The sequence below is a fragment of the Cucumis melo genome, chromosome 3 (assembly GCF_025177605.1).
Source record: "Cucumis melo cultivar AY chromosome 3, USDA_Cmelo_AY_1.0, whole genome shotgun sequence".
NCBI lineage: Eukaryota > Viridiplantae > Streptophyta > Magnoliopsida > Cucurbitales > Cucurbitaceae > Cucumis > Cucumis melo.
Window position 1 is genome coordinate 17,717,688 of NC_066859.1, and position 26,688 is coordinate 17,744,375.

The 26,688-nt window shown below is 34.9% G+C and overlaps 1 protein-coding gene and 1 long non-coding RNA gene across 2 annotated transcripts; both read left to right on the plus strand.

Annotated features, from left to right (window-relative positions):
• The first annotated feature begins 1,037 nt into the window (after positions 1–1,037).
• Positions 1,038–5,887, plus strand: LOC103501289 (probable serine/threonine-protein kinase At1g54610). The gene is made up of 8 exons (XM_008464829.3): positions 1,038–1,859; positions 2,775–3,059; positions 3,152–3,339; positions 4,250–4,373; positions 4,507–4,728; positions 4,829–4,920; positions 5,087–5,192; positions 5,298–5,887. The coding sequence occupies exons 1-8, from the start codon at positions 1,551–1,553 to the stop codon at positions 5,727–5,729; spliced, it is 1,758 nt and encodes a 585-aa protein (XP_008463051.2). The 5' UTR covers positions 1,038–1,550; the 3' UTR covers positions 5,730–5,887.
• An 11,382-nt stretch (positions 5,888–17,269) lies between these two features.
• On the plus strand, positions 17,270–19,992 carry LOC127148407 (uncharacterized). The gene is made up of 5 exons (XR_007819393.1): positions 17,270–17,955; positions 18,054–18,130; positions 18,205–18,269; positions 18,881–18,978; positions 19,845–19,992. It is a non-coding gene; the product is annotated as an uncharacterized LOC127148407 (long non-coding RNA).
• The last annotated feature ends 6,696 nt before the right edge of the window (positions 19,993–26,688 follow it).

Below are 26,688 nucleotides of genomic sequence, written 5' to 3' on the forward strand. Positions count from 1 at the left end.
TATAAATACACACATTAAAAAATTTAAACATCCATAAATTCAAATTTCAAGCATCCATAAAAATTAAACATTTCAAACATTATTCATAAATATTAAATAAATAATATATATATATATATATTATTAATTCGGGTTGGGTTAGATTAAACCGAATTTTTCAACCCCAATTCGTGACCGAACTCAACTAAAAAACCAAAATTTTCAACCCAACCCACTACCCAATTCGGATTATCGAGTTATTTGGGTTATTTTTACACCCCTAGTTTTTACAAGCTTGACATTAACATGAAGGGTAAATAAATATTTCCATTATATGGTATAACAATTTACAAAGCATAGCAAAAAAAAAAAAGAAAAAAGAAAATCACTAAGACAAATATTTTATATAATTAATAAAGGGAAATTTGTACAGATGATCCATTTTTAGGAGTCCAAATGATTTTTGGTTCCAAAATTAAGAAAACGCTCGAAAAGCGAACTACTTACGTTGGTTAGGTGCAAAAGTATGAGTTAGGACCCAAAATTCATGAGGAGACATTTATCTCACTCTTTACTCCTGTTCTTTTTTCCTTTGTTCCTTATCCGACACATCTACGATTTGTCCTAGATTTTTTCCTTTGTTTTTCAATTTGTCCTACTTTTTTATTTCTACCCTTATGAAAAAGAATAAAGGCAGACAAAACTGCAAAAAATAAAAGACAAAACTTTTTTGATTTCTACCCTTGGGAAAGAAGAAGAAGAAACAAAAGAAGACAGAAAAACATAGTAAAAAACAGAGGAGCAGAAGAAGAAAAAAGTTGCAAAACGAGGAAGAAGGAGAAGATTCGATTTGGTGTTAAAATAATAATTTTACATAGTTGACATAAGCATAAAACCAAAATTCATTTGGGCCAATATTTCATTAATAAATATGTTAACTCGTGTAAAATCATATGTTTATTTACTAATTTAATCTTTTCTTTTTTATAATTTTATAAAAAATATCTATGGATATTTTGGTGAAACTAAGACATTTGGGAGGATATCGACATTTCAAATGTTGTAGGTATCCCAAATGGCTTCTCTTCCAAATGGCTTCTCCCGCTTCAATTTCAATTTTGAAGTTAAAACTAAAGAGTATCCCATTATCATTTCATCACCATCATCATCCTCCTCCCCACAACGACACGCCAAGATCCATTTTCAACCGCATTCGCCATCATTGCCGCTCCATTTTTCATCATTCAGTTTTCTATTCTCTCAAATCCCCAGCTACCCATTTTCTGCTTTCAATTCCCTCCCTAAGTTATCAATAACAAAAGTTGTTCCCTTCACTCATTGAGCGGACAAACCTAAGAACAACCCCCCTTCAAATTTCTCTCTCTCTCTCTCTCTCTCTCTCTCTCTCTCTCTCTCTCATTCCATGATTCTAAAACTGCCGGCCATGGCCGGCCAGTCTCGTCTCCTTTTCCCCATCCATATCTCTCACTCCAAATCCTTCTCATCATCCCCTTTTCCCTTTCCTCTGCTAAATCCCCAATTTCCAATCCCTAAATTTCACTCTCCAATCCATGGGCTGTGCACAGACGAAGCATTCCGTGAATTCGCCCTCTGGGGGAGTTGAGAAGCTGAAATTGGACAATGGGTATGCTGGGATTCATGGTTTTATTGCTCATCGGAGGTCGGTGGGGCAGAAGAGATTTGTTGGCAAGGAGTCGTCTGAAGCAGAGAGGCCTCACGGCAGTGGGAATGACCAATTTGGTTCAGACAACAGTGAGCTAGTGGATGGGTGGCCCAAATGGCTTACTAGTAATATTCCTAAACATGTGTTGGCTGGCTTGGTACCCAAGAGCGTGGAGGCCTATGACAAACTGGATAAGGTTGTTTTTGTTTATTTTTGCTTAAAATCTGGTGTTCCTTGATTTTTGATCGTTGAATTGCTACAATTGTCTACCTTGAAATTAGACTATCTGTTTTAACTTGCAGTTGTTGGTTTTAATTGCAATTTTTTTGTAAGTTTCAGGATATTGGTTAGGAGTGATTTGGTATTTGGGATCTAAGTTTGATTGTTTTATTTCGGGAGTGGTTTGCTCTCTTTTAGATTTCATGTTATAATCATTGGAGTTCACGGGGGTTTAATTGCTACAGTTGTCTTTCTTTAAGTTTGGACTTGTAGATGTGATGTACCCTATGATTTAGGTATGGTTTTTGCATCTAAGACGGAAATTTTGAATTTTGGATTATCTCTGGAATTTTTGGATGAATTTTCGTGACAAGTTGAGAAGGTTGTTTCTTCTGCTGAAAGGTTACTACATCTGAATGATAATGTTAAAGGGTTGATTAAAAATGCTATCTTGTCGATCACACCCTCAAACTTTCAATTTAAGTTCTTTTTCTACAATTATACCTCTTACTGGTTGGGTTTAATTGCAACAACTAAGGGTATCATCACAAAAAAATCATATATCTGAGGGTGATTTAGGATTTAGTTATAAGGATTCTTAAATTCCGAGGGTAGTTTGTGGATTGATCAAGTTGCAACTAATTTAGTTGTATAAAAATTATATAAATATATATGCTACGGATTCATAAGTTCGAGGGGATAATTGCCAAAGTTAAAGTATGAGCGTGCAATTATGATGACTACTATGATTACATGGTGGTATTTGCATTTTGTTTCGTAATGTTAACATTGATACAGTGAAGGAATTGCAATTGGGCTGAAATTTAAACTTGAATACCTCTGTAAGTTGTTGATGAATATTTATGATATCTTTGGAATATTTATGTAATAGGTAGGCCAAGGAAGTTATAGCAATGTGTACAAAGCTCGAGATAGGGAAACTGGAAAGATTGTTGCCCTTAAGAAGGTCCGTTTTGATACAACAGAACCTGAGAGTGTGAAGTTCATGGCAAGAGAAATTATGATACTGCTGAAACTTGATCATCCCAACATTGTCAAACTTGAAGGATTGGCTACCTCAAGAATGCAGTTCAGTCTTTATCTTGTTTTTGATTTTATGCAGACTGATCTGGCCCGAGTTATTTCCCACCCGGATGTACGGCTTACGGAGCCTCAGGTTATATCCTTCACTATATGATGATGTTCAGGGAGTTTTGGATACAAATTTGCCGCTGTGTATTAGTTCGCTGATCTTATTTCTTGTTGCAGGTCAAATGCTATATGCATCAGCTACTCTCTGGTTTGAAGCATTGCCATGATAAAGGGATACTACATCGTGATATCAAAGGATCAAACCTGTTAATAGACAAAAATGGGATGCTGAAGATTGCCGATTTTGGGCTTGCTATTTTTTTCAGTCCAAAGAGGCATCTTACAAATCGTGTTGTGACTCTATGGTATTGTTATATCACACTCTTAAACTCAAAAACTTAAGTTGATAGGTTAAGGTATGTTTTGACAGTAATGTTATTAAGAGTGTGATTGGGGGAGAAAAAATTATGGGGGAAAATGATTATAATAACCGTAAGATTATGATAATCCCAATGTTCAGATAATATGTGTTTGGGGGAAAGGTGATTATTGGTAATGTTATGGTAATATGTGTTTGGAGGAAGGAATATGAAAGGTAGCGTTATGATACTATGTGTTTGGGGGATGGATTATGTTAGTAGTGTTATAATAATATGTGTTTGGAGAAAGAGTTATAATTGTAGTAATTTAAAAAACAACAATAGAATTTGGATTGGGTCATTTGGGTAGGGTAATGTAAGGTTGTAAGAAAGAAAAAAAGGGTAGAGTATAGGGTTATTTGGGAATTAGCATAACCCTAATCCCCAATTATCACAACCCTTGGGCCAAACACGGTTTAGTCCAATTTCCTAACCCTTTCCTCCCTAAAACCCCACCCCAAACATACCAGGATATATTAGTAATTAGCTAGGGAGCTTGTTATGCTTTATGATTACCAATAGAGAGGGAGGGGAAGAAGGAAGGAAGCCTCGTTTTAAGTAATTGGCTTTTCGTAGCACCTCAAGAAAGGGTGGGTTCCAAGTACCTCGAGTACTTGACAAGGAGTTGTATTGTAATTCTATTAGCTTTTAACGTTTACATAGGGTTTTATCATATTCATTCTTTATCATACATATTCTTAACATATCTCATTCGTGGATCTAGATATCAATTTGATTCCTGAAGCTCGACTTATAGACATCAAATTTGACTGATACTACATTAGATTATTAAACTGAAAAGTTGAAGTTGATACATCATTGTATGCTTAAGATTTTTTAATTATTTTCTCAACAGGTATCGAGCTCCGGAGCTATTGTTAGGTGCTACAGAATATGGAGTTGGCATTGATCTATGGAGTGCTGGATGTCTCTTTGCAGAAATGTTCACAGGAAGGCCAATTCTGCCAGGTCGAACAGAGGTGAAGTTAAATCGTTTCTGGATTTCTGATGGATGGATTCATTTTGAGTTGAACCATGTTGAACCGTTTGTTAATGTCTATAAAACTAAAGTCATGAAGTTTGTTTTGAAATTGAATTCTTATGCTGAGTCAGGTTGAACAACTTCACAAAATTTTCAAGTTATGTGGTACACCATCTGAGGAGTATTGGAGAAAACTCAAGCTGCCACCTACTTTCAGACCTCCACAGTCGTATCGACCTAGTCTCAGAGAATCTTTTAAGCATTTTCCCTCATCTTCTCTAGGCCTACTCAACACTTTACTCGCTTTGGAGCCTTCATATCGTGGCTCTGCATCTTCAGCCATTGACAATGAAGTATATGGTCAACCTTAGAATCTTAATTTATTTAGGTAGCCAATTTGTATAACAATGTAGTTGCAGCATTATACTAAAAAACATGAACTACAATCTGCAGTTCTTTTACACAAGCCCACTGGCATGCAGCCTTTCGGATCTTCCTATAATCCACAGTGAGCCCGATGTACTGGATAAAACAAATCAGCAGAAGTAAGTTTTCTGTTAGCTTGGTAATCAACTTCAAACATATTGGTAATCAATTTGCAATGATTTAAGTACTAATTGTAATTTACTATGGATGATGTAAATAAGTGAGAAGAAATGTGTCTTTTTGGTTTAGGCGACAGAAAACTATATTTACCCAATCAATTTACAGGTCTAGGAATGCTAAAGTTACAAGGCGTTCACATACGCACCGTGAACGCCGGAGGAAAGATTTAACTTCCGGAATACTGAAAGAAGAATCAAACCTTCCCAAACAGGTAGTTTCTCTACTTCCTGCTACGAAAGCAATTGATTCTTGTCGTTTAAGTTCAAGCAGGTATGGTAACCACCTTGGCTGTATGTAATAACGTTGTTATTTTTAGCTTTCACAACAAAGGGGAGATGATGACGAACAAAATGAAGAGCGAGGGAGCACTACAACGAGCACCTCCTCAAGCGTTAACAATGGAGTACGGAAGGGGAGTACTATGTCAAGCACTTCTTCAGGTGTTAACACAGGAGGTCGAAAGACAACGAGCACCTCATCAAGTGTGAACACGGGAGGGGAAACAGGGAGCTCTCACTTCTTGCTATCTCCAATTTCATACTCTAATAGGAAGTCATCAAGAATCCAAGGCCATCTTCAGGTGACTAATAACCTCAACTTGCCTCCGTTGCCGAAGACAAGAGAATACTCAGCCTACAACATCAAAGACCATGGTGTCACGGGTCTGGTTCGGAGGTCGGTCTCGACTAGAGATTTCAGGAATTTGGAGCGAAAAGAGCATTTGAAATTGTATGCCGTTGATGATTAGGCTAATGTAAGATCTTATACTCCTTTTAGGTGTTGGAATGGTCCTTGATGTTCCTTTTGTTTTTCTTTTTAAATGTTTTAGGTTCTTGATATTTTAACTTTTTCTTTTCTCCAATGAATTCATATAAATGAAAATTAAAATAATTTCCTTTTTCTAAATAGAGATCAAGCATAGATGTTATTCTTGTTTGATAGTTTTGTAGGATGTACTGCTTGATTGACTTATATTTTGGTAGGTTTCCTATGTTACAAAATAATTTTGGCAATGTATTTATTATTACTTTTTATTTTTTTAAATATTGGATCTTTATACTTGGTCAACGAGTCAACTTTTATATGGTGGTCAGATTGTATCCTAGATTAGAGCCATGAATGGTTAGATGTAATAACAGAAAAACAAAATTATTTTGAATGACAAAATTGAAATTTTAGAATCAACCTACTGTAGTCTTTGTAAAGGATTTATGTTTTATATGATAATATTAAGTTTTAAAATTGTTTTTAGGGGTCTTTCTAAAAATATAACGGAAAAAGCCCACAGGCTTGATATGGAAAATGTGTAATATATTTGGTATACGATTGTTTAGATTTAACTATTGTTCGGTATACGATTTATTTATCAATTCTATCGTTTAATTTGGTTGTACGATTATTTAGATTTGACTATCCTAAATCTAAATGATTTTTTTTTTCACCATCGTTTAGATTTAGCTACATGATTGTTTAGATTTGTGGCTAAATCTAAACGATTTTTTTTCAAAAATTGGTACAATTTTTTTAAGATTCTTTATTCATAATGTTTTAGATAACCTAATCTAAATGGCTAAACGATTTTTTCAAGATTATATTTTAGATTTGGTTACCCTAATCTAAATAACGTAAAAAAGAAGAGAAGAAAGACGATGCACGCAACGAACGAAAAAAAAAGGAAAAAGAAGAAAGACGTGCACAAAAAAAAAAAAAAAAAAAAAGAAAGACGATAACAAGAAATCAAATTTAGTTACCTAAATCTAAACAACCTAAAAAAAGAATTAGTTACCTAAATCTAAACAACGTAAAAGAAGAAGAGAAAAAGAAAGAAAGATGGAAAGAAATCGCAACTAAAACAAAAAGAGTAAGGGAGGAAGATGATAAAAAATAGCAGAGAGAAGAAAGGTGGAAGAGCAAACTTGGAATATTTAAAAAATGACAAACTTCGTGAGTTTTGTTACATGGGCCATAAACATTTTAGTAGTTTGTTATATATATATATATATATATATATATATATATATATATATATATTATTTCTTACGTAATTAAATAATATTTAAATTAAAAAATAAGTGAAAATGTTAGAAAAAAAAAAAGAAACTAGAAATGACCATCAAACAAATTTTTATTTTTGTTTCTTTTCTTGAAATAACAGAAAACGAGAATAGTTATCAAATATAGTTTTATTTCTCAATTGTTAGTGTTTTTTAAAAAATATTTTAATTAAATTTTGGTGGCAGTATAAATTTTATTTTGGAATTAATTAGGTTTGATATTTATCAATGTAAAATTGTTTCAAGAATGATAAGTCTTTTATTTAAAGAATTAATAATTAGGCATGAATTTAAAGTGTGACATATAGATACGTTTAATATAAAAATATTCGTAATTCTAATGCTCTACTCTAGAGTATATGAATATTAAAAGTCTATTTGGTAACGAGTTCATTTTTTTCATTTTTTTTTTATTTTTAAAATGAGTTTTCCAAAAATAGAATAAAGTACAAAAATATTTGAACAATTTTAAAAAAGAAAAAAGCCTACAAGCATATAACGTGAAATAACAAAAATACCCTGTGATGAACAGTCACACACGCGTGAAAAAATGATTTTGTACTAAGTCGAAATGATCTAGTAGAAAGTCTAAACGATATTGTACCTTTATACCAAGTCTAAATGGTATTGTATCTTTCTATCTAGTTTAAACGATCTCGTAGCAAGTCAAAATGATCTTATACCCTTGTACCCAACCTAAACGATCTTGTACCCATGTACCTAGTCTATACGATCGTGTACCTAGTCTATACGATCTTGTACCCAGTCTAAACGATCTTAAACCAAATCTAAACGATCATGTACCCAGTTTAAACGAATGTACCAAATAAAAATGATCTATTAATGATAGTGGTCTATATCTGTGTATCTGAGATAGATAACTAATCGTTTAGATATTGGTATACGATCGTTTTGATCATGTACCGATATCATTTAGATCTTGTACCAAAAAGAAAAAAAAAAGATGAGAAATAAAGAAGAAGAAAGAAATTCTAAAAGAAGAAATGAAAAAATTGGTAAATATTTATGTAAATAACCATAATATTGTAAAATAAAGAATAAGTAACAATATGAAAAAATCAATAATATGAAGAGGACATGAATTGAAAAGAAGAAAAGAAGTGAAAAATCGTCTACTTGAAATTTATGAAAATATCATAAACTTTTTTATTTTCTTACAGGTCATAAATATTTTGGTGTTTTGTTATATTTATGAAAATAAATCATTTTAAAATTTAGAATCAGAATTTGAAAGAAAAAGAAGAATGGATGTATGCTTTTCGGTGGGTGTGGGATGAGGTGGGGATCACAAGTTGGAGGCAAACCTTTATAAGAAAAAGAATCTATATGGATTCAAATCAAAACTGCTTTCTCAATTCAAACTTAACGAAACCAACGAAAGAGTTGATAAAATTATAGAAGATACTCATGAACTTTAGTTTTTGTGTAAAAAAATATCCATAAATTTATAAAAGTTTGGTAATACTCTAAATAAGAGGTCTTTTAAAAAATATAACAAAGCGGCAAAATATTTACACTATATAAAATAATTCTAAAAACGGAAAAAGCCCACAGGCCTACCATGGAAAATACAAAAGAATTTCCCATCAACAAAACGTGTCGAATATATTTGGTAACGCGCGTAATATATTTGGTATACGATTATTTAGAATCTAAATCTAAACGATTTATTTTTTCAGTTCTATCGTTTAATTTGGTTACACGATCGTTTAATTAATTAGGTTACAAAATCGTTTAGATTTGGTTATACAATTGTTTAGATTTGGTCGTTTAGATTTGGCTATCCCAAATCTAAATGATTTTTTTTTTCAAGATTCTTTATACACGATCTTTTTCTAAGATTCTTTATACACTATCTTTTTTAAGATTATTTATACACAATCTTGTTCAATAGGTTGTGTTGGCTATCCTGCAGTTATGGTAGCCTCTATAGTTTGGAGGGGTTTGTAGGATGCGAAGATTTTGAAGTATTTTGTTGTTAATAATTAGGTTGTGTATGCTATCCTGCAGTTATGGTAGCCTCTATAGTTTGGAGGGGTTTGTAGGATGCGAAGATTTTGAAATATTTTGTTGTTAATAATTAGGTTGTGTTGGCTATCCTGCACTTATGGTAGCCTCTATAGTTTGAAGTTAGTTATTGAAAAATAGTGAAAATTCAGGGGAGTAAGTTATGGATGTGAGAGAGTGAGAGAGATATGTCTCTAATCAAACCTATTTATGTTTTAGGAACTTAAACAATGGATAAGGGTTGGATGACACTTAAAAATAAGTTCTCCCTTGAGTATAGACATGGAGTGACCTAATTTTTAGAATTTGTCAAATTTCACGTTGATGCCTACGGACAATTAAGGTGTCCATGCAAGAGATGTTTGAATTTAAATTGGAGCTCATTAGAGGGTGTCGAACGACATCTACTGACTATTGGAATATCCCCATACTACACAGAATGAGTGTATCATGGAGAGTCATTAAGCTCTAGAGGTACAGAAAACTTTGAGGAAGGAACTAATAGTAATCCTTTTGATGAAGGAACTAGTAGTAGGCAATTTAATGAAGAAGGATCTTTGATATGCTAAATGATTTACAAGCCCCTATTGAACATGAAGAGGAAATAGAGGAATTTTGTTTGGAAGATGAAATGTCGATGAATGTTGGGGTAGATATAGATGAAGATAGAACAAATAATATATTTCAGGACTTATTGAATCAAGCATGTAATGAGTTATACCCGGTTGTTCAGAATTTTCGTCGTTGAATTTTTTGGTTAAGTTGATGCATGTGAAAGTTCTAAATGGTTGGAGTAACAAGTCGTTCGATATGTTGTTAGAACTCTTAAAAGCAGTGTTTCCAATGTGTAGTAGTACTATTTCTAGTTCATTTTATAAAGCAAAACGAAAACTTCGTGACTTGAGCTTGGGATACGAGACTATTCACGCATGCAAGTATGACTGTGTATTGTATTGGAAAGAGTTTACTGATTTGCAACATTGTCCTACATGTGGCGAGGCTAGGTACAAGGTTAATCATAATAGAGGAAAAAAAATTCCGCATAAGGTATTGCGCCACTTTCCTTTAGTACCTAGATTACATCGCTTGTTTGTATCGCAAGAAGGGTCTGCTAACATGAGATGACATAGGGATAAACGTGTTGAAACAGATGATGTCTTGAGACATCTAGCTGATGTAGAGGGGTAGAAGCACTTTGATTCTGAATTTCTTGATTTTGTTTTTGATCCACGGAACGTGCATTTGGGCTTGGCTTCAGATGGGTTTAACCCATTTGGTCAAATGATGATACCATTGTAAAGGACGAGGTAATTGGTGACTTTGAAATTTTCAAGTAGAAAGTACGACCCTTAGGTGCATCAAGTATTCGTATTATATCATAGAAAGAGAAACGACCCTTTCATTGGTACATACTGAACAATGCTGACAAAATATTGGAGTATCGCAAGTAAACATATTCCTCATCTTCGTAATTTTTAAATATTTGTTATATATTGTTCTTATAGAAATTAAACTCATCCTTATTAGGAAACATTTGAGGCTCCAACATCGACATGCTCAAAATTCTATGGATTTGTATAAAATACATGAGCGGGCATTCCTTGAATGGTTTCGAGCACAGGTATATAACAAATTTAAGTGTGATGTGTAAGAACTAACGTATTTAAGCACGTGAGAAGTCTATAATGATTGTCACATTCATTTCAGGTGTTAGAACTGCATGAGTCTGCAAACCTATCTGATGATTTCTTCTCACTAGCGATGGGACCATCCTTTGACGTTCGTTGTTTCAATGGATGCATCACAGGTGGTGTAAGATTTCACACTATTGAATTTGATTCCCGACGTACTACTCAAAACAGTGGAATAATGGTCATTGGTGAAAGCGATGCAAGTGGAACTAAGGACAATAATTTCTACGGTGTTTTGGACGAAGTGTTTCACGTAGAATATCCGTTGGAAAGAAATGTATGGCTATTTAAGTGTCGGTGGTATGACACCGACGTAAACAAAAGTCAAAGAACACACGTTGAAGTAGGGTACAAATCTCTCAACTCATCCCATTTTTGGTACGCGGAGGAATCTGTAATTCTTACAACTCAAGCACATTAAGTTTTTTACATAGATGGTCCAAAAAATGGTAGCAATTGGAAAGTTGTGCAAGTTATCGAAAATAAGCGTATATGGGACGTGCCAGAAGTGGATGATGTTTAGAATGACCATATTAAGTTGTGTGTAAGCCATCAAGTGGATGACACTCTATGCATAAATGACGTTGATCCCACAATCGTTGAAAGACCGATTGTGCGTCATGTCACTGACGACTTCATCAACGGTGTGGATGAACACTTTTCACATGCAAGCAATGACAAATTATAGTGACAAACCACGTACCCACATATTTATCTAGTTTATATATTTTGATTCTAGCTATGTGTTCGTATTTGCTTATTGAATGTTTGTTTTCTATGTCCGCAGCCATTATGTCATATCGACGTAATAATTTTATGGAGACGGACGATATGTTCCTCGGGTCTGAAGAAGATTTAGATAACATCGCGGGAGAGTCGTCGTCTGTGGGCGACAATACGGGTGAGTTTAAGAATTTTCTTCATTTTAACTTATGATTATTTCATGTTCTTTTTTCTAACATTATATGTTATTATCGATTTATTGAGCAGAGTCTTCTTCTCAACAACATGCGACTCCGACTCCTAGGAGACGTGCGCAGTCTCGACTCTTGGAGTTAGAGCTCCACGTTGCAATAAATGGACGCATTCCAATGACGATTGCCCCTGGAGCAGAGAAGCCTATTTCTCCACACGCTGTTCGCTCGCTTCAACCAGGCGATAGGCGTTTGCATGCGAAAGACATTTCCGTCCGCTGTCTTAAGTGGGCGGACGTTGGGAGAGATTACATTGAGGTCGTTAAGGGTGACCTCCAGGTAATTAAGTGCAGTACACATTTATGATTTCATTTGAAACATATCTAACTTTAACCAATCTAATGTGTTATGTTTGTAATGTGTAGCGATTGTTTGTGCTTGATTCCAATGATCAAGCAATGAATAGGTCTGTTGAGTATCAGATGCTTACCACCTTTAAAGAGTTCCGGGCCGACTGTCACAGATATTTCAAAAAGTATAGCGACCTGGAGGAGGCTCATGCAAACCCATCAAACGCATTGGTTGGACGTCATGAGGATTGACACTTCCTCTGCGACCACTATATCAGTCGTGCATTCCAGGTATTTGTCATGATTAATTATAATAACAAGTTTTAATATGTATAAGAAATAAACAATATACTTGTTTTAATGTAGGAGCAATCACAGACGAACAAGGCTGCTAGACAGAAGCAGCCTTACAATCGTAGTAGCGGGTTCAAGTTATTTCTACAACGACAGTATGAGCTCGCTGAGAGAAAAGGGGAGTAGGCCGATCGGATGGAGTTGTTCTGGGAACACACGTTCGAGCTGGGACGTTCGTGTCGCAGGTCGCCGAGGATGCGTATATAAGTTATGCCCTTATTAATTATCCACTTTCATTATATATTTTTGCGCGTTACCTAACATAGTTTTTAAATTTGTTCCAGAATCAAATGCTGAAACTCCAATCCCAGCCTACCCCAGAGGGTAGTCAGCCACTCTCTGAGGATGAGATATGTGATCAAGTGTTGGGTAGACGACCAGGCTACTCAAAAGGTCTTGGTTGGGGACCCAAGCCGAAGACTTGCAGAACGACGAGTGCAAGCAGTTCGTCGACATCTTGTTCGCAGTCTACAGAAAAAGAGATTGAATTACAAGCTAAACTTCATGAAGCTTTGGAATGGATTGAAGTACAAGATAGAAATCACCAAGCGTTAGCTTCACAAGTGGAAACAATGAAAAAGATGATAGAAGAATTAACTCGTGCACAACAGGGACCACTACATGATCCCTAGTTTTGCGGTACGTATATATGTCTCTATTATTCTTAAGTTTTTGCAATATATGATTAGGTACTAAACTTAGTTACTTTTATATCATTTTTAGGACCGAAGGTGTAGAATGACGCATACGCACCTCGTTGGGAGACTTTTTGTTATGTTTGTGTTTTCTTGTATTATGAGAACTATATTTTTTGTATTAAACTTACTAATATTTTGTGAACTTATTCGTATTATTAATTTTAAATATTTTTTTTTATTTGTGTTTGTATATTTCTTAATTTATTTTAATTTATATTCAATTTGTTTTAATTTAATCCAAAACGTCGGAAAAATATTTGAGCAATCCAAACATCGTTGTGAATGTTTGAGCAAAATATTTTAAGGAAAAAAAGTAGAAATGAAATATTAAAAAAAATATATAAAAAGGAATTCCCGACGCAATGAAACGTCGGGAAAAGAACGTTGAAAAAGAGGCATTCCCGACGCCGCAAGGTGCGTCGACAGAAGGTCCGTCGGGAAAGAGGTATTCCTGACGCCACCTTTGCCGACGTTTTTTTAGACATCGGGAGAGGCTTTCCCGACACCGTACCAACACGGCGTCGGGAAAGCCTCTTCCGACGTGGTTCTCCCGACGTTCTTTCCGACGTCGTGATGTACGTCGGCATATCCTTTCTCGACGTATTTTTCATTTTTGTCGACGTTTTTGAGCGTCGGTAGTAGCCCCATCTCTTGTAGTGTTTGCTCAATTAAAAAGAGTTCTTGATCAAGATTCTTGCAAGATCAATTTGCTTGATCTTGTAAGAACTTTGGTCAAAATTTCAAGAAAAGCGACAATCACCTCAAGCATTTAGTGTATATTCTTGCAATAACAACTAAAGCCTAATCTTGCTATTTAAAAAAGATCAAAGTATCTTTCAAACTTTATTTTGGAAACAATTTGCAATCAATGAATTAATTGAATTTAATTGTGCACAATAAAATTGATGCAATCAAATTCAAAAATTGCCAAGAACAAGGGAGATTCATCTAACATTAATCAATTTCAAGATTTGACATGTTGCAATCAAGAATTAGATTGACTTTTTGTGTAGACAAAGGTAATCAAATTAATATTGCATTAATTTTTCATACCAAAGTATCTTGCATACAAAATGGTGAATCCAGAACAATATCAAAAATTAAATAGACAAAAATGCTTGTATGTGAGATGAAATTATTTTGATACAAGAAAATTTGAGATTCAACAAGAACTACAAGAAATTCAAAAATTTGATCATATCTAATTAATAAGGAAAAATAAGAGAAGAATTCTCTCAGAACTGGAAAGCCCTAAGCCCGCTTACCTCTTGGTGATTAACCCTCCTCCTAGAAATAATTCTGGAAATTAAATGAGAAAAAAAAAGGCAAAATGGTGGAGTAATTTCTGGAGTTTGAGATAGTTTTGGTAGAATTTGAGGTTTATTTGAGAGAAAATGGTGAATTAATGATGGAAAAAGAGAACTCAATGTGTGTGTGGCTCAGATATGAGAAAACCGCTTGGACGGAGGACAAATCAGTACGGAACGCGGTGGCTTCATCTAAGTTTGCATGGGGTGTGACTGACCAAGACAAATTGAAGCTGAAACGAACCACCTAATTCAAATATGGACGCTGTGATGTAGAGATTAAGGCTTTGACGAAACGGGGAGCAGCTCAGGTTCAACGGCTAGAACAGTGGAGAAACGGCTTCGTCAGACAACAGACGAAGAAGACGACTAGAGAGACAAGCGGAAAACAAGAACGGCGGTGGTTGTAGACCTACGAAGAAGATGAAGAAGAATGGGGAAGGAGATTGTTGGGGCAATTATTGACCCATTTACTTGTACCCTATATTCTCAACTCATAGTATACATATATTCATTATTTTGATATTTTTATGTAGAATATGAAAGAAGACTCTGATACGAACCGAACACAACCAAAATTACCTAAAATAGAGTCCAAATGAAGAACAGGAAAACAAAAATGGGACAAATTGATAAATATTCAAAAAACTGTGACACGCGTCAGCCATCCATACTGCGAACAACCCAGACATCACGAGTTCGAACCACAAACCAAGCATTTAGTTTTTGGATTTTTCAAGCCAAAACGTCATCGTTTGATCCTTCCCTTCGCACGCCTTAGACGTCATCGATTCGAATCCCACCAGACGCGAAATAATATTGGAATTATTCAAATTCCTTTGCGGGCGCGTTCATTCATCCACCTTCCATTCATCTGTCGCCACGTGTCGCAACCAGAGCACGTGTACCTTCTCCCCACCAAGTCCGATCCTCAGCCGCTACATTTCCTTGTTTCTTTTTATATAATTTCAGTGGGATTTTCATGATTCTTTTGCAAAAATCCAAACAATAACTAGCTCTTCCGACATTTGAAGCTTGCGGATGACCTCGAGGTTGCAAGTTTGAATCTTTTTTACGGTTATTTTTAAATATTTTCTATATATACCTATTTTTTTCCAAATTCATCATATTTCATCGTGAAACATGTTTAATCTTGAAATTAATTAATGCTAGATGAATCTCCCTGGTTCTTGATAATTTTTTAATTTTATTGCATCAATGCTATTATGCATGATTAAATCCAATTAATTCATTGATTGCAAATTATTGTTTCCAAAAAAAAGTGTGGAAGATACTTTGATCTTCTTTAAAAAGGAAGATTACGTTTTAGTTGTTATTGCAAGAATATATACTAAATCCTTGAGGTGATTGTCTCTTTTCTTGAAATCTTGACCAAAGTTCTTACAAGATCAAGCAAGTTGATCTTGCAAGAATCTTGATTGAGAACCCTTTTTAATTAAGCAAAAATCATTTCATAATCTTCTTCATTCAGTGTTGAGAATTGATTAGTGCTCTTTTTCCCTTCCCTCATTTTTCTCATAAGGGTTAAATTTTTTCTTTTTTTTGTGAATTGAATTTACATCCTAAATCACTCTTAAGTCTTGGTTTTACTTGATTTTTCCACGCTCTTCGATGCTTCTCTTTTGCTATTAACATCATTTCTTTGAAGCTTAATTTCAAGAAACTTACTTAGCCACCATTCTCTTGTGTTCGACACTCATACTTCCCATCAAACCATGGTAAAAAGTAAGGGTAAAATTCAAATTTCTTTTTATCGAGGAAAATCTATGTAAGTGCAACACTCTTAGCAATAAATTTCATTTATAAACATATTAGTGCTTGATTGTAACGACCTTGCCCATACATACTTTGATAAGTATTTATTTTCACTTGACAGGATGCACGCGGAACGAGACAAAAATTAAAATAATAATAATAATATTATTATTATTTAATATTACTTTTTTTTTTCTTTTTCTTTAACTTTTTCTTTTGTTTACTTTTCTTTTTCATAAAATCTTCCTCTTTTTTCACCAAATCCCAACATAAAACACATCCAATTTTTTTTTTATTAAAAAAACTTGATAAAATAAGGGGTCTTTTAAAAAATATAACAGAGACAAAATATTTATATTGTATAGAAAAATTTCGGAAACGAAAAAAGCCTACAGGCCAACAGTAAAAAATACAAAAAATTCCCATCAACCACGCAGTCAACAACGTGCGTAATTTATTTGGTACACGATTGTTTATATTTGGCTATTATTTGGTACATGACCATTTAGATTTGGTCATTTAGATTAGGATAGCTAAATCTAAACGATTTACTTTTTAAATTCTTTGTACATAATCGTTTAATTTGGTTACACGATTTTTTAGATTTGATCGTTTAGATTTGGTTAGGATTTTTTTCAAGATTTGGTACACGATCGTTAAGATTTGCCTACAAGATCGTTAAGATTTGCCTACAAGATCGTTTAGATTTGTTTACAAGATCGTTTATTTTTTTTACACAATTGTAACGCCCCAACAAACTCGATTCTTTGTTCATTTGCTATTAATATATACGTATGGCCTTGGAAAATTCAAAGTATTGGGAGAACCTTATCATTTTGAATTTCGCAATTTATTAAGGTTTGGGATTTTTCCATTTTGTTTAAATATTAAGCATATTCTTTTTTGGTATTTATTTTAGTATTTAGATTTATTTGGTGAATTAATGTTAAAATGAAAGGAGGGTTGGTTGAATTTTTTGGTGAGATTTGGAGAGAGAGAAGATAGTTGGTTTTGATTAAAGGAAAAGAAAAGAGATTTTTTTTATATATATATAAGCCTTGGGTCCCGTGCATAAGAAAGAGAAATCAAAAAGAAAAAGAAAGAGGGGAAAGAAAAGAGAAAAGGAAGAGGAAAAAAAAAAAAAAAAAACCCTAGCCGCCGGCGCCGCTCGCCGTCGCCGCCGTGTACCCGAGCCGCCCAAGCCCTCTTCTTTCTTTTCGTCAGCTCAGCCGTCACCGCCGCCGGACTCAGCCAACGCGTAAGGGAGCCCAGCCGCAGTCACGAGCCGAGCCTCCTCGTCCATCCGGCGCCGCCACATCGAGTCGGGAAGTTCGAAGCCGCGCTCGCCAGCCGTCGCCTTCGCGGATCGCCGTCGCGTCTGCTAGCAGAAGCCGCGTTCGCTTCGCCGACGTTCACACGCCCAGCCGCGTCGCGCCGCTTCGATCTGACGCAGCACAGTCGAAGCGTCCGCCTACAGCTGTCGCCGAGCGAAGCCGTGGTGTAGCCGGACCTTCCGCAGCCGTCGCGCCATCCGAAATCCGGAAGCCAGCGCCTCGTTGCGCGAAGACCCGACCCGGCCGAAGCCCCGCTCCTCGACTCGAAGCCCGACCCGCGCCGCGTGCACCTGGGTAGCCGAGCAGCGCCCGCGTGCGCGCCGCACGTGCGCAGCCTCTGTACTGAGCCGAGCCGCGCCTGTCTGCGCCGCGAGCCGAGCCGATCCCAAACCTTCAAGCCGAGCCGGTCCCTGTCCTTTTTCCAGCCGAGCCGCCAAGCCTAGTTTGGCTCCTTCCATCCAAATTTTGGTAAATTAATTAATTATTTTGGCATTACACAGTAAGACACAATGTTTTTGGACACTAAATAATTTAATTTGGAATTAAATTAAATTATCTTCCTTAAGGGACGTCTTGGACCAAGTAACTGCTGCAGCATGGGATTTCTTCAGTAGGGGCTCAAGCATTGCAACCTCTTTCTAGGGTAAGTCATTTCAACTGAGTTTTGAGCCGTTAGTCGTTGGTGACTTAATTACGAATTTTTGGCATATTAAACAGTTAGGACCTCGTTGCTTGGAAAGCACACTTGTCTTGCGGTTAGGACTCGCCAAGTAAATCTCCAGGTAAGAGATTTCTACTACTAGCCCCATGTTTAGAATAATGAGATCACGTACACCTTCGGTTGTGCATATTGAGGACTAGACTATATGATGCACGAAGTTGATGATAGTATGATGCGATTGATGATATGGTTACATTATGGCATGATATTGTGATGACGAGAACTGTTGTGACTGTACGTCGGTTGTTGAGATGGAGAGTGAGATGATGGTTAATCTGTTATGATTGTATGATGATGCTATGTGTATGTATGCTAGGGTTAGGGTACCTGTTAGCTTAGCCTATTAGAGTCGTACCTGCATGGGTGTCCTTCGGGATCACCACCTATTTAGGACTGTGTGGTCCGACGGGACACCAGTCTAGCATGGATATAGATATGACTCGAGTGACTCGACGGGGTCCTCGCATCCCGATTGTCCTAGGTGTCCCCCGGGACATCGAAGACCAGAGTTACGTTCCTACGGGAGTGCATGTTGCACGTGTTTGAGAACGTGCCAGAGATTGGGTACCAGTTACAGGACTCTCATAGGAAGCTAACAGGCACCTAGTGGGACTAGTAGTAGGTCCCTTATTGAGTATTTTATACTCACTCTCTTCATGTCATGTTTTTCAGGTAGAGGACGAGGTAAGGGCAAAGGCAAGCTGGCGAGCGACCAGAAGTGACCGTGGCGAGCCATAGGGATTTCTGCTTCCGCTTACTCTTGTTTTGACGTTAGTACCTGAGTTTTAGTCTTCTTCACTATTTGCTATTTCCTTTTTAAAATGTAGATAGGGCCCGAGTAGGACTTTAGAATGAAATTTTATTTTCGCATGTCACTTTGATTGGATTTTCATAAATAAATTTCCCAAATTTTATTTTTCTTCACTAAATTTTATGACTTAAACCACTTGTTCTACCCTTAGTAATGATTTCGACTCAGTATAAGGAGTTGGGTCGTTACAACAATCGTTTAGATTTGGCTATCCCAATTTAAATGATTTTTTAAGGATTCTTTGTACACGATCGTTTAGATTTGACTATTTTTTGTGTACACGATCATATAGATTTGACTACCCAAATCTAAACGAAGTTTTTTTCTAGTCTTTTATATTTATTACACGATCTTGAACAACCAAATAAAAGTTCGAAAAAATAGATATTTTATATTTGATACGCCATCTTGAACCAAATAACAGTTTGAAAAAAAAAAGAGGAAAAGAAGAAGGACGATAAAATGAAAGGGCAAACCTGAAATATTTAAAAAATGGCTAACTTCATGGGCTTTATTACTCGTGTCGTAAATATTTTAACGGTTTGTTATATTTATGAAAATTTCCCGTAAAATAAGGTAATTATGTTGAGAATAAATACTTTAAATTTATGGGGTGTTATAGGCATCTATGCATCTATCGTTAAGAACTTCTTCCTTGTATCAATAAGTTTAATATTTTTTTGTCTTTTTACATTAGTATCCTTATTGTCGGCTTTATGCTTTCCATTAAGTTCTATGTGTTCTTGTTGCTTTTTGTGTGCTGATTAAGAAGATGAAGTCTTCTTGGCATGTACTTAATAAATGTTATTTAACATTCATTTTCAGTGATCTTGTAGGTTTTCGAAGAATCCGTGGACGATAAGAACATGCCGATTTATGCTTTGGTTTTCACTATTTTAAGTGAATTATATGTGTCATATATTTTATGGTATTACCATTTATGTAATTAATTCTTGTAAAACCTTTACTGAAGGCAATGTAATTTAAATTTTCATTATCAATATATAGATCTTTCTAAACATATATGGGTAATGGTAAATGTGTCTTGTGAAATTACAGACTTTGATTATTTTTACAGCAAAAAATAGTAAAAATAAGTAATTTCTTGACAATAAAACCCAATGTTGTGATATGAAAAATAATGTCACTCAAGAAGTGTCTATATATAAGAAATTATTACACAAGAATAGTGTTGTGAGAGTACATATGTAAACAATAACTATGTAACGAAAAGCTATGACACAAAAAAATGTTCTCAATAACAAAAAAGTGACATAAATAAACCAATTTGCACCTTAATAACGACATTTTTACTATGTTGAATTATAGATAACAGTGACAGATTTAAAATGTCAATATAAGTTTATTGTTGACAATAAATTAATGTACTACACAAATTTAACAACACTTTTTCCGAAGTGTCAATAGATGTCTTATCTTTACAGTGGCTTCAAAGACGCAAAATATGTATCACAAAAACTATTTATGAAACATAATTTGCATCGTTAATTGCCAGTTTTCTAGTAGTGACATTTTCATTTAAATATTTTTTTCTCTAAAAACTCCTTAAAAGAAAAACACATGTGTTTGACAAATTTTTTTAAAGTGTTTTTAGGTAAAAATTTGTTTGATTTGTATAAACTAATTTTTTGCATAAATTTGAATTATAATAAAAGAATTTGTTCATCGAGATTTTGATAGGAGTTCATTAATGATCATCTGATGGTGATTGGAGGTGACGCGACCAATCACTTTAAAATGATAATCAGAGGTTACAGACAACAGTCGTTCAAAGTTATTTGACAGCGATCAATGAAAAATTTTTGTTAGTTGTTGGCCGATATTGGTCATGGATAAATGGTTGACGAAGTTGACCGACAGCAATCACCGAAAAACAATCGAGAAAAGTAAGTCGAAAATGGTCACCGAAAAACTATTGACAAAAGCCGGAAGTATTGACCATGAGAAATGGTTCATGAAAGTTGGTCGACAATGTGACCGAATAAAAATTAACAAAAGTTGCTTTGCAACAGTGGATGAAAATTGGCCGACAACAGTCATAAAAAATGGTCAACAAAAGTGACCGCCAATAACCATTGAAAAACATTCTACAAAAGTTAGTCGACAACAATCATCAAGTAATGATGACGAATGTTGGTTTGACAATGGTTATCAAAAATTGATCGTGGATTGTTGGCCAGTAATTGTAATAAAAACAGTTGATGAAAGTTGGGCAGCAAAAGTCACTGAAAATGGTCGACGAAAGTTAACGAACAACAATCACTAAAAAATGATCAACGAAAGCTGACCAACAACGGTCGTCAAACGACGATCTACAAAAGTTGACCAACAACAGTCACTAAAAACGATCAATAAAAGTCAGTCGAAGATGATCATAAAAAAATAGTAGTCTAAAGTTGTCACCATCTGGTACTAAAAGTAGTTCTCGAAGGTTGGTGTAAAATCTGAATCCACCTCACATTTTCTTGCAAGCAAGTTAAGAAGATAAGCTAAGAGTTTTCCAAGAGTTTTAGGCTAAGAGCAAAGAAGTCTCGGGGTAGAAGTGAGAACCTTGGGCCTTGTTCAGTTGAGAGAAAATATATGGAATGCAGATAGCTAATCTAGGTGCATCTCTAGGCTGTGGAAGACCAGACTGAAAGACATAAAAGGTAAAGAGCTAATCTCGATGCATCTCGAGGTTAAGGCAGATCGAGATTTAAAGATAGGAAAGGCAAAAAGCAAATAGTGGGTCATCTCAGGCTCGAGCTCGATCGAGATTAAAATTAGAGAAGAAAATTTTCAAAGCTCTTGGGCCATCCTAGAACTGTGCTTGACAGAGATTGGAAGCAAGAAAGGGAATATTAAGGTTCTTGGTTGATCTCGGGCCGATCTCGGTTGAATCACTTAAAGGACATGTCACCGACATATTTATTAAAAATTTCTATTATGCGACAGTTAGCGTTGGTCGATCGCAGGGTTCATTTTAAGAGCCACAAACCTCTAGTTCTCTCATTTTACACCATTCCACTCCAAGAGCAAGGTAGAAAGAATAGTTTGAGAGAAGTGGAGCTCTAGGGAGAGTTGGAGGCAAGGTAAGCGAGTTGTTCTATCAAGCTTCGACGTAAGGTTTTCTATCAAAAAGTTTTCTAGAAAAGCAAAGGGTTTGGCAAGTTTAAAGCTGAAAAATAAAAGTCAGAGCTTGAGGTTTAGATCCAAGTAAGTAAAGCCTCATTTCTTTGTTTAAGAAGCTCTAGAGCAAGTTTGCTGGATTTGGATGTTGAGTTGAACTCTGAATCTATATAAAAGTTTCTTTCGAGCTAGGGAAAGCTTGTACAAACGCTCTCGAGCGAGCTAAGACAATCCCAGAGTTCAAAGAAATCAGGGTTGGTAAGGAAAGAGTTCTCTTAAATGGAAAAGGCAAAAGGTAAGAAGTTGAAAAAGTTTCCTTTAGATGGAACCTAATGTTTACTCAAGTTTTCTTGTTATTTTTAGGGCAAGATGAAATAGGACAAATGTAAAGCCAAGAACCTAGCCAAAATTTGTGAGGGATTAAAATGACTTTTATTTTAAATGAATTTCTATGCTTGATTTAAGAATTTATGTTTTAGAGCATGCTTTGAGTTTAAGCATTTAACCATGAGTTTAAGATTTATTAAATTATTTACAAAACATAAGTTTCAAGTTTAAAAAAGAATTATTAGAAAGAAAGATTTAGTTAAAGTTTTAAAGCATTCAAATTGAGAAATATTTCCTCAAACATAAGATCATAAGAATGTGTTTGATTGCTAAGTTTCTAAAAATATTTGAGCAAATAGATTATTTAAAGTAAAGCTAGAGTTGAAACTTGCGTAATACAAGTTTTTTATAAGCATGCTAACTTAAATAAGGTAAAGTTTTAGCACGAGATGTCTTGATCTGATAGCAACCCTACGGGGAAAATTGTTTTTGCACAAAGTGTTGAAATTTATGTGCTAAAACTCATAGTTTGTAATCATATTCTATCGAATAAAGTCGTTATTGAGAAATTGAATACTATAGTTATAAATCCAATAAACTAAGATCCCAAGGCTATTCTTGAGTAAACTTAAACTTTATGTAAAGACATAAACGTGGATCAAATTCGAGTATATAGCATAACTGGTCTATATTATATGAATAAAGATTGGGTGCCTTATTCAGACAAATTATAGATGCGGCCCGCTTTGTAGTCAGTACAAACGAGGTGATCTTGAATCGTTCATGTAGAGATATGAAAATTAGAGCATCCTATGTAAAGTGTTTACAAAATATTGAACCATGAAATAGTCACTTTTACATTATAACGTCGTTTACTGTTTAAAACTGACTATCTCCATTATTGATGGCCTAGGTAACTTAATCTTAATCTAAACTAACTAAGAACTTCTATTCACACGAGATTATCCTTAGATTTGCATAGATGAGGGCAACTCATTAATGTTGGCCTAATAAGCCTTCCATTTCAGGGTAAGATCGAGTGGATAACTGGGAACATAGGGTGCAAGATGGAATTCACTGCTACCCGCTTTAATGTTAATAGATGAGTTTTTCTCTTAAGAACTGAATCCAAGTCTTGAATAAGAGGCCCTACTCTCATTGGCTCGAGAGGGATTCAGTTTGTAGGTTGGATCTTAGACCAAATGTTCAATAATGGATTAGTAGGACTTAAGGAGCAAGATGTAGTCTTTGGGGTGAAATGATATTTTGTCCCAACCGAGGTTACAAACAACATGTGAAGGATTAACTTATTAATCATAGTTATATCAAATGGACACAAATATATCATTGTGAGGGCAGTGCAACTATAAGACTTTAGTAGAATGACCCGTTAATTAATGAATGTCGATTAGCTTGGTCTAAAAGAGTTTAGCCAGTTAATCTCGGATCGTTGAAGCCCATTAACTATAGGTCCATTAGGTTCTCCTGCTGGCTCATATGGAATAAACTTAGAACAGTATGATGGAATGAGTCAAATTGTTTGATTTTAGTGAGGAGTGAGAAACCGACAAGTATACGTGATATAGCCATCAAATTTCATACTACCGATAGAGTTTTATGTTTAAATGAGATTTAAATATTAAAATTATTAATGCAGATTCATACTCAGAAGCTAAAAAATGATGAAAATAGTCAAAGTTGTTAAAAGTTAAAATGTTGACTTTTTTTACTTTGAAAAGTCAAACTTTGCCTGGAAAAATATTCAAATATGATTTGAATCTTGAGAAAATGAATGTGACTTCATGCTCGGGAGATTGAAATTAGTCACGATGAACAAAATTGTAAAAAGTCAAAATGTTGACTTTTGGTTTGAAAAGTTAAAGTTTGACTTTGGCTAAATGACAATTTTACCTTTTGACAAAAGTTAGTGGAAAAATCCAACATGTTGTTATCCCACTAACTATAGTTGGCTAGGTGTTACCACACTATGAAGACATTAAACCCATTAATGGTTAGTGGGTTATGTGTTGTTGGCCCATGGGCTTGCGTACACATGCATCTTTGCATGTGAATTCCCTGTAAAGTGGGCTCTTAGGTTTTTTGGAAAGGGTTGGACATTTTAAAGACTAAATTTGGGCTTCTTTCTTTTTAATTTTTTATTAAAATGAAGATATATTAGCTGAACCCAACTCCATAAAACCATTTTCCATCTTCTTTCTCTCTCTCAATTTCCTTCATTCAGTAGGTTCCACAATCCGGTTCTAAGTCCAGAGGATAGTAGGTCACCCTTTGTGGTTGTTTAAGCAACATTCGAAGCTTCAAATGTAAATTTTCATAAAAACTCTAATTTCAAACTTATTTTCTGTTTAGGGTTCCTTGTTGATCAATTGCAATTAGGTATAATCTCAATCCTCTTTTTGTTGTGCATGTTTAATCTCTATCACAGATGTCGTGTGATGAGGGTATCTAGTAGATACCTAGAGTTTCCATCACATAGATTAGGTAAGAGATGAGGGCCTTTAAGGACGCCTAGATTTTTCATCTCATGTTAGCTATAGTGGGATAAGGTGCTATTGATGACTAGAATTTCGTGTCTTAGAAAATGTATCAAAAGATAGAGCTTTCATGCCTAGAATTTCATCCAGTTGATACAAAGAGTTCAAGGTATAGCAAGAAAGAAAGAAAAGTGAAAGTTGAAAGGTGATGTTTAAAAAGAAAATTGCTTTGCTAGATTTATTTATATTTTGGTCATGGTTTTCATTATCATGCTTTGCTTTAAAAGTTGTCACTCACGGGGCTTTATAGCTCACCCTTTCATGTTTTAAGTCCCTTAAAGGTAGAGATCATGGTTTTGGTGCCTAATTTTAGATCTGCCTACGCTGCTAGAGTCTTTATTTAGATTTTAAGTATGACTTATTTCTTGACATGCATGATGGTCTGTAATGTAGTTAGTTTTGAGCTTGGCTTAAGAGTTTGTAATAGACTAGTGAGAACCTGTAGTGTTTTTGAGACTCTGAATATTATGTATGTCTATATAAGACTTCTTTTTCAAAATAGTATGTCCATCAGTTAGATACTTGAGTTATTCCAGAGTTTTAAGTTTTAAGTGTTTTCTGCATTGTCTTTATATGAGATAGTTTCCGTAATGTTTTTATAAGAGATAGTTTTAAGTGTTTTCCACCTCGAGCCTAGAGAAGAGGTGTTCGGAATAGGGTGTGACAGTCGTTGGTCGACAATTGTTGTAAGGAAAACGATACACGAAAGTTAACTGACAGTGGTGAAAAAAAACAATTGCCATAGAAACGTTCTTTGAAAGTTGATCGATGATGGTTGTCATAAAGAAATTATTGGAGGTTGGCCAACTTTGCCAAAAAAATAATAGATGAAAGTTACCCTACCCTTTCTAGAAATGTTACCTTACAAGGTACTCTACTACCATATCTTCAAGGGTAATTAGAATATATAGCAATTTTTAGAATAATTAACTATGTAGCAATATTTTAAAAAAATTGCAAATATAGCAAAATCTATCGGTGATAGACTTCTCTCATTTATAGACTTCTATGGTTTATCGGTGATAGACTTCTCTCATTTATAGACTCCTATCATTGATAGATTTTAACAAATTTTGCTATATTTGCAATTTTTTAAAATGTTGCTATATACTTGATTATTTTGAATATAATTGCTACATTTGCAACTATCCCTATCTTCAAACCCTCAGAAATACAAACAAACTAAAAAAAAAAAAAAAAAAGCTACCATAACTGCAGGAGAGTCATTCCAAATCAACAACAAAGTTATTCAAAACTACTAAGAAATAGATAGCTAAAACTGAACTAAAGGCTACCATAACTGTAGAATAGCTAAAACGAATTTTAACATAAGTTATAGAATTTTTAAAACAGTAATAACCCTTGCCCCCACCCCCTCAAAATTTCATCTTCAACCCCCCGCCCCTCCCTCTAATTCTCAACCTATCCCCTTCAAATACTCAATTAAACCTACCCCTACCCCTTTGAAAAGTTCATCAATTCATAAATCCCCCTTTAAAATTCCAATTGAATCCTCCCCTTCAAAATTCCAATTCAACCCCTCTCCCCCTTCTATAATTCTTAACCCATTCCATTCCATTAAACTAATTCTAAACCCCCTTCCCCCTCAAATTTTTAAAATTTCAATTCAAAATTTAAATTCCCCAACCCAATTTCTT

Bases quoted from the DNA above. Each gene is read 5' to 3' on its own strand.
- LOC103501289 (XM_008464829.3), top strand. From the start codon at position 1,551: ATGGGCTGTGCACAGACGAAGCATTCCGTGAATTCGCCCTCTGGGGGA. The intron at 4,729-4,828 runs GTATATGGTCAA...TACAATCTGCAG, and splicing joins CTTCAGCCATTGACAATGAA to TTCTTTTACACAAGCCCACT. The intron at 5,193-5,297 runs GTAGTTTCTCTA...TGTTATTTTTAG, and splicing joins AATCAAACCTTCCCAAACAG to CTTTCACAACAAAGGGGAGA.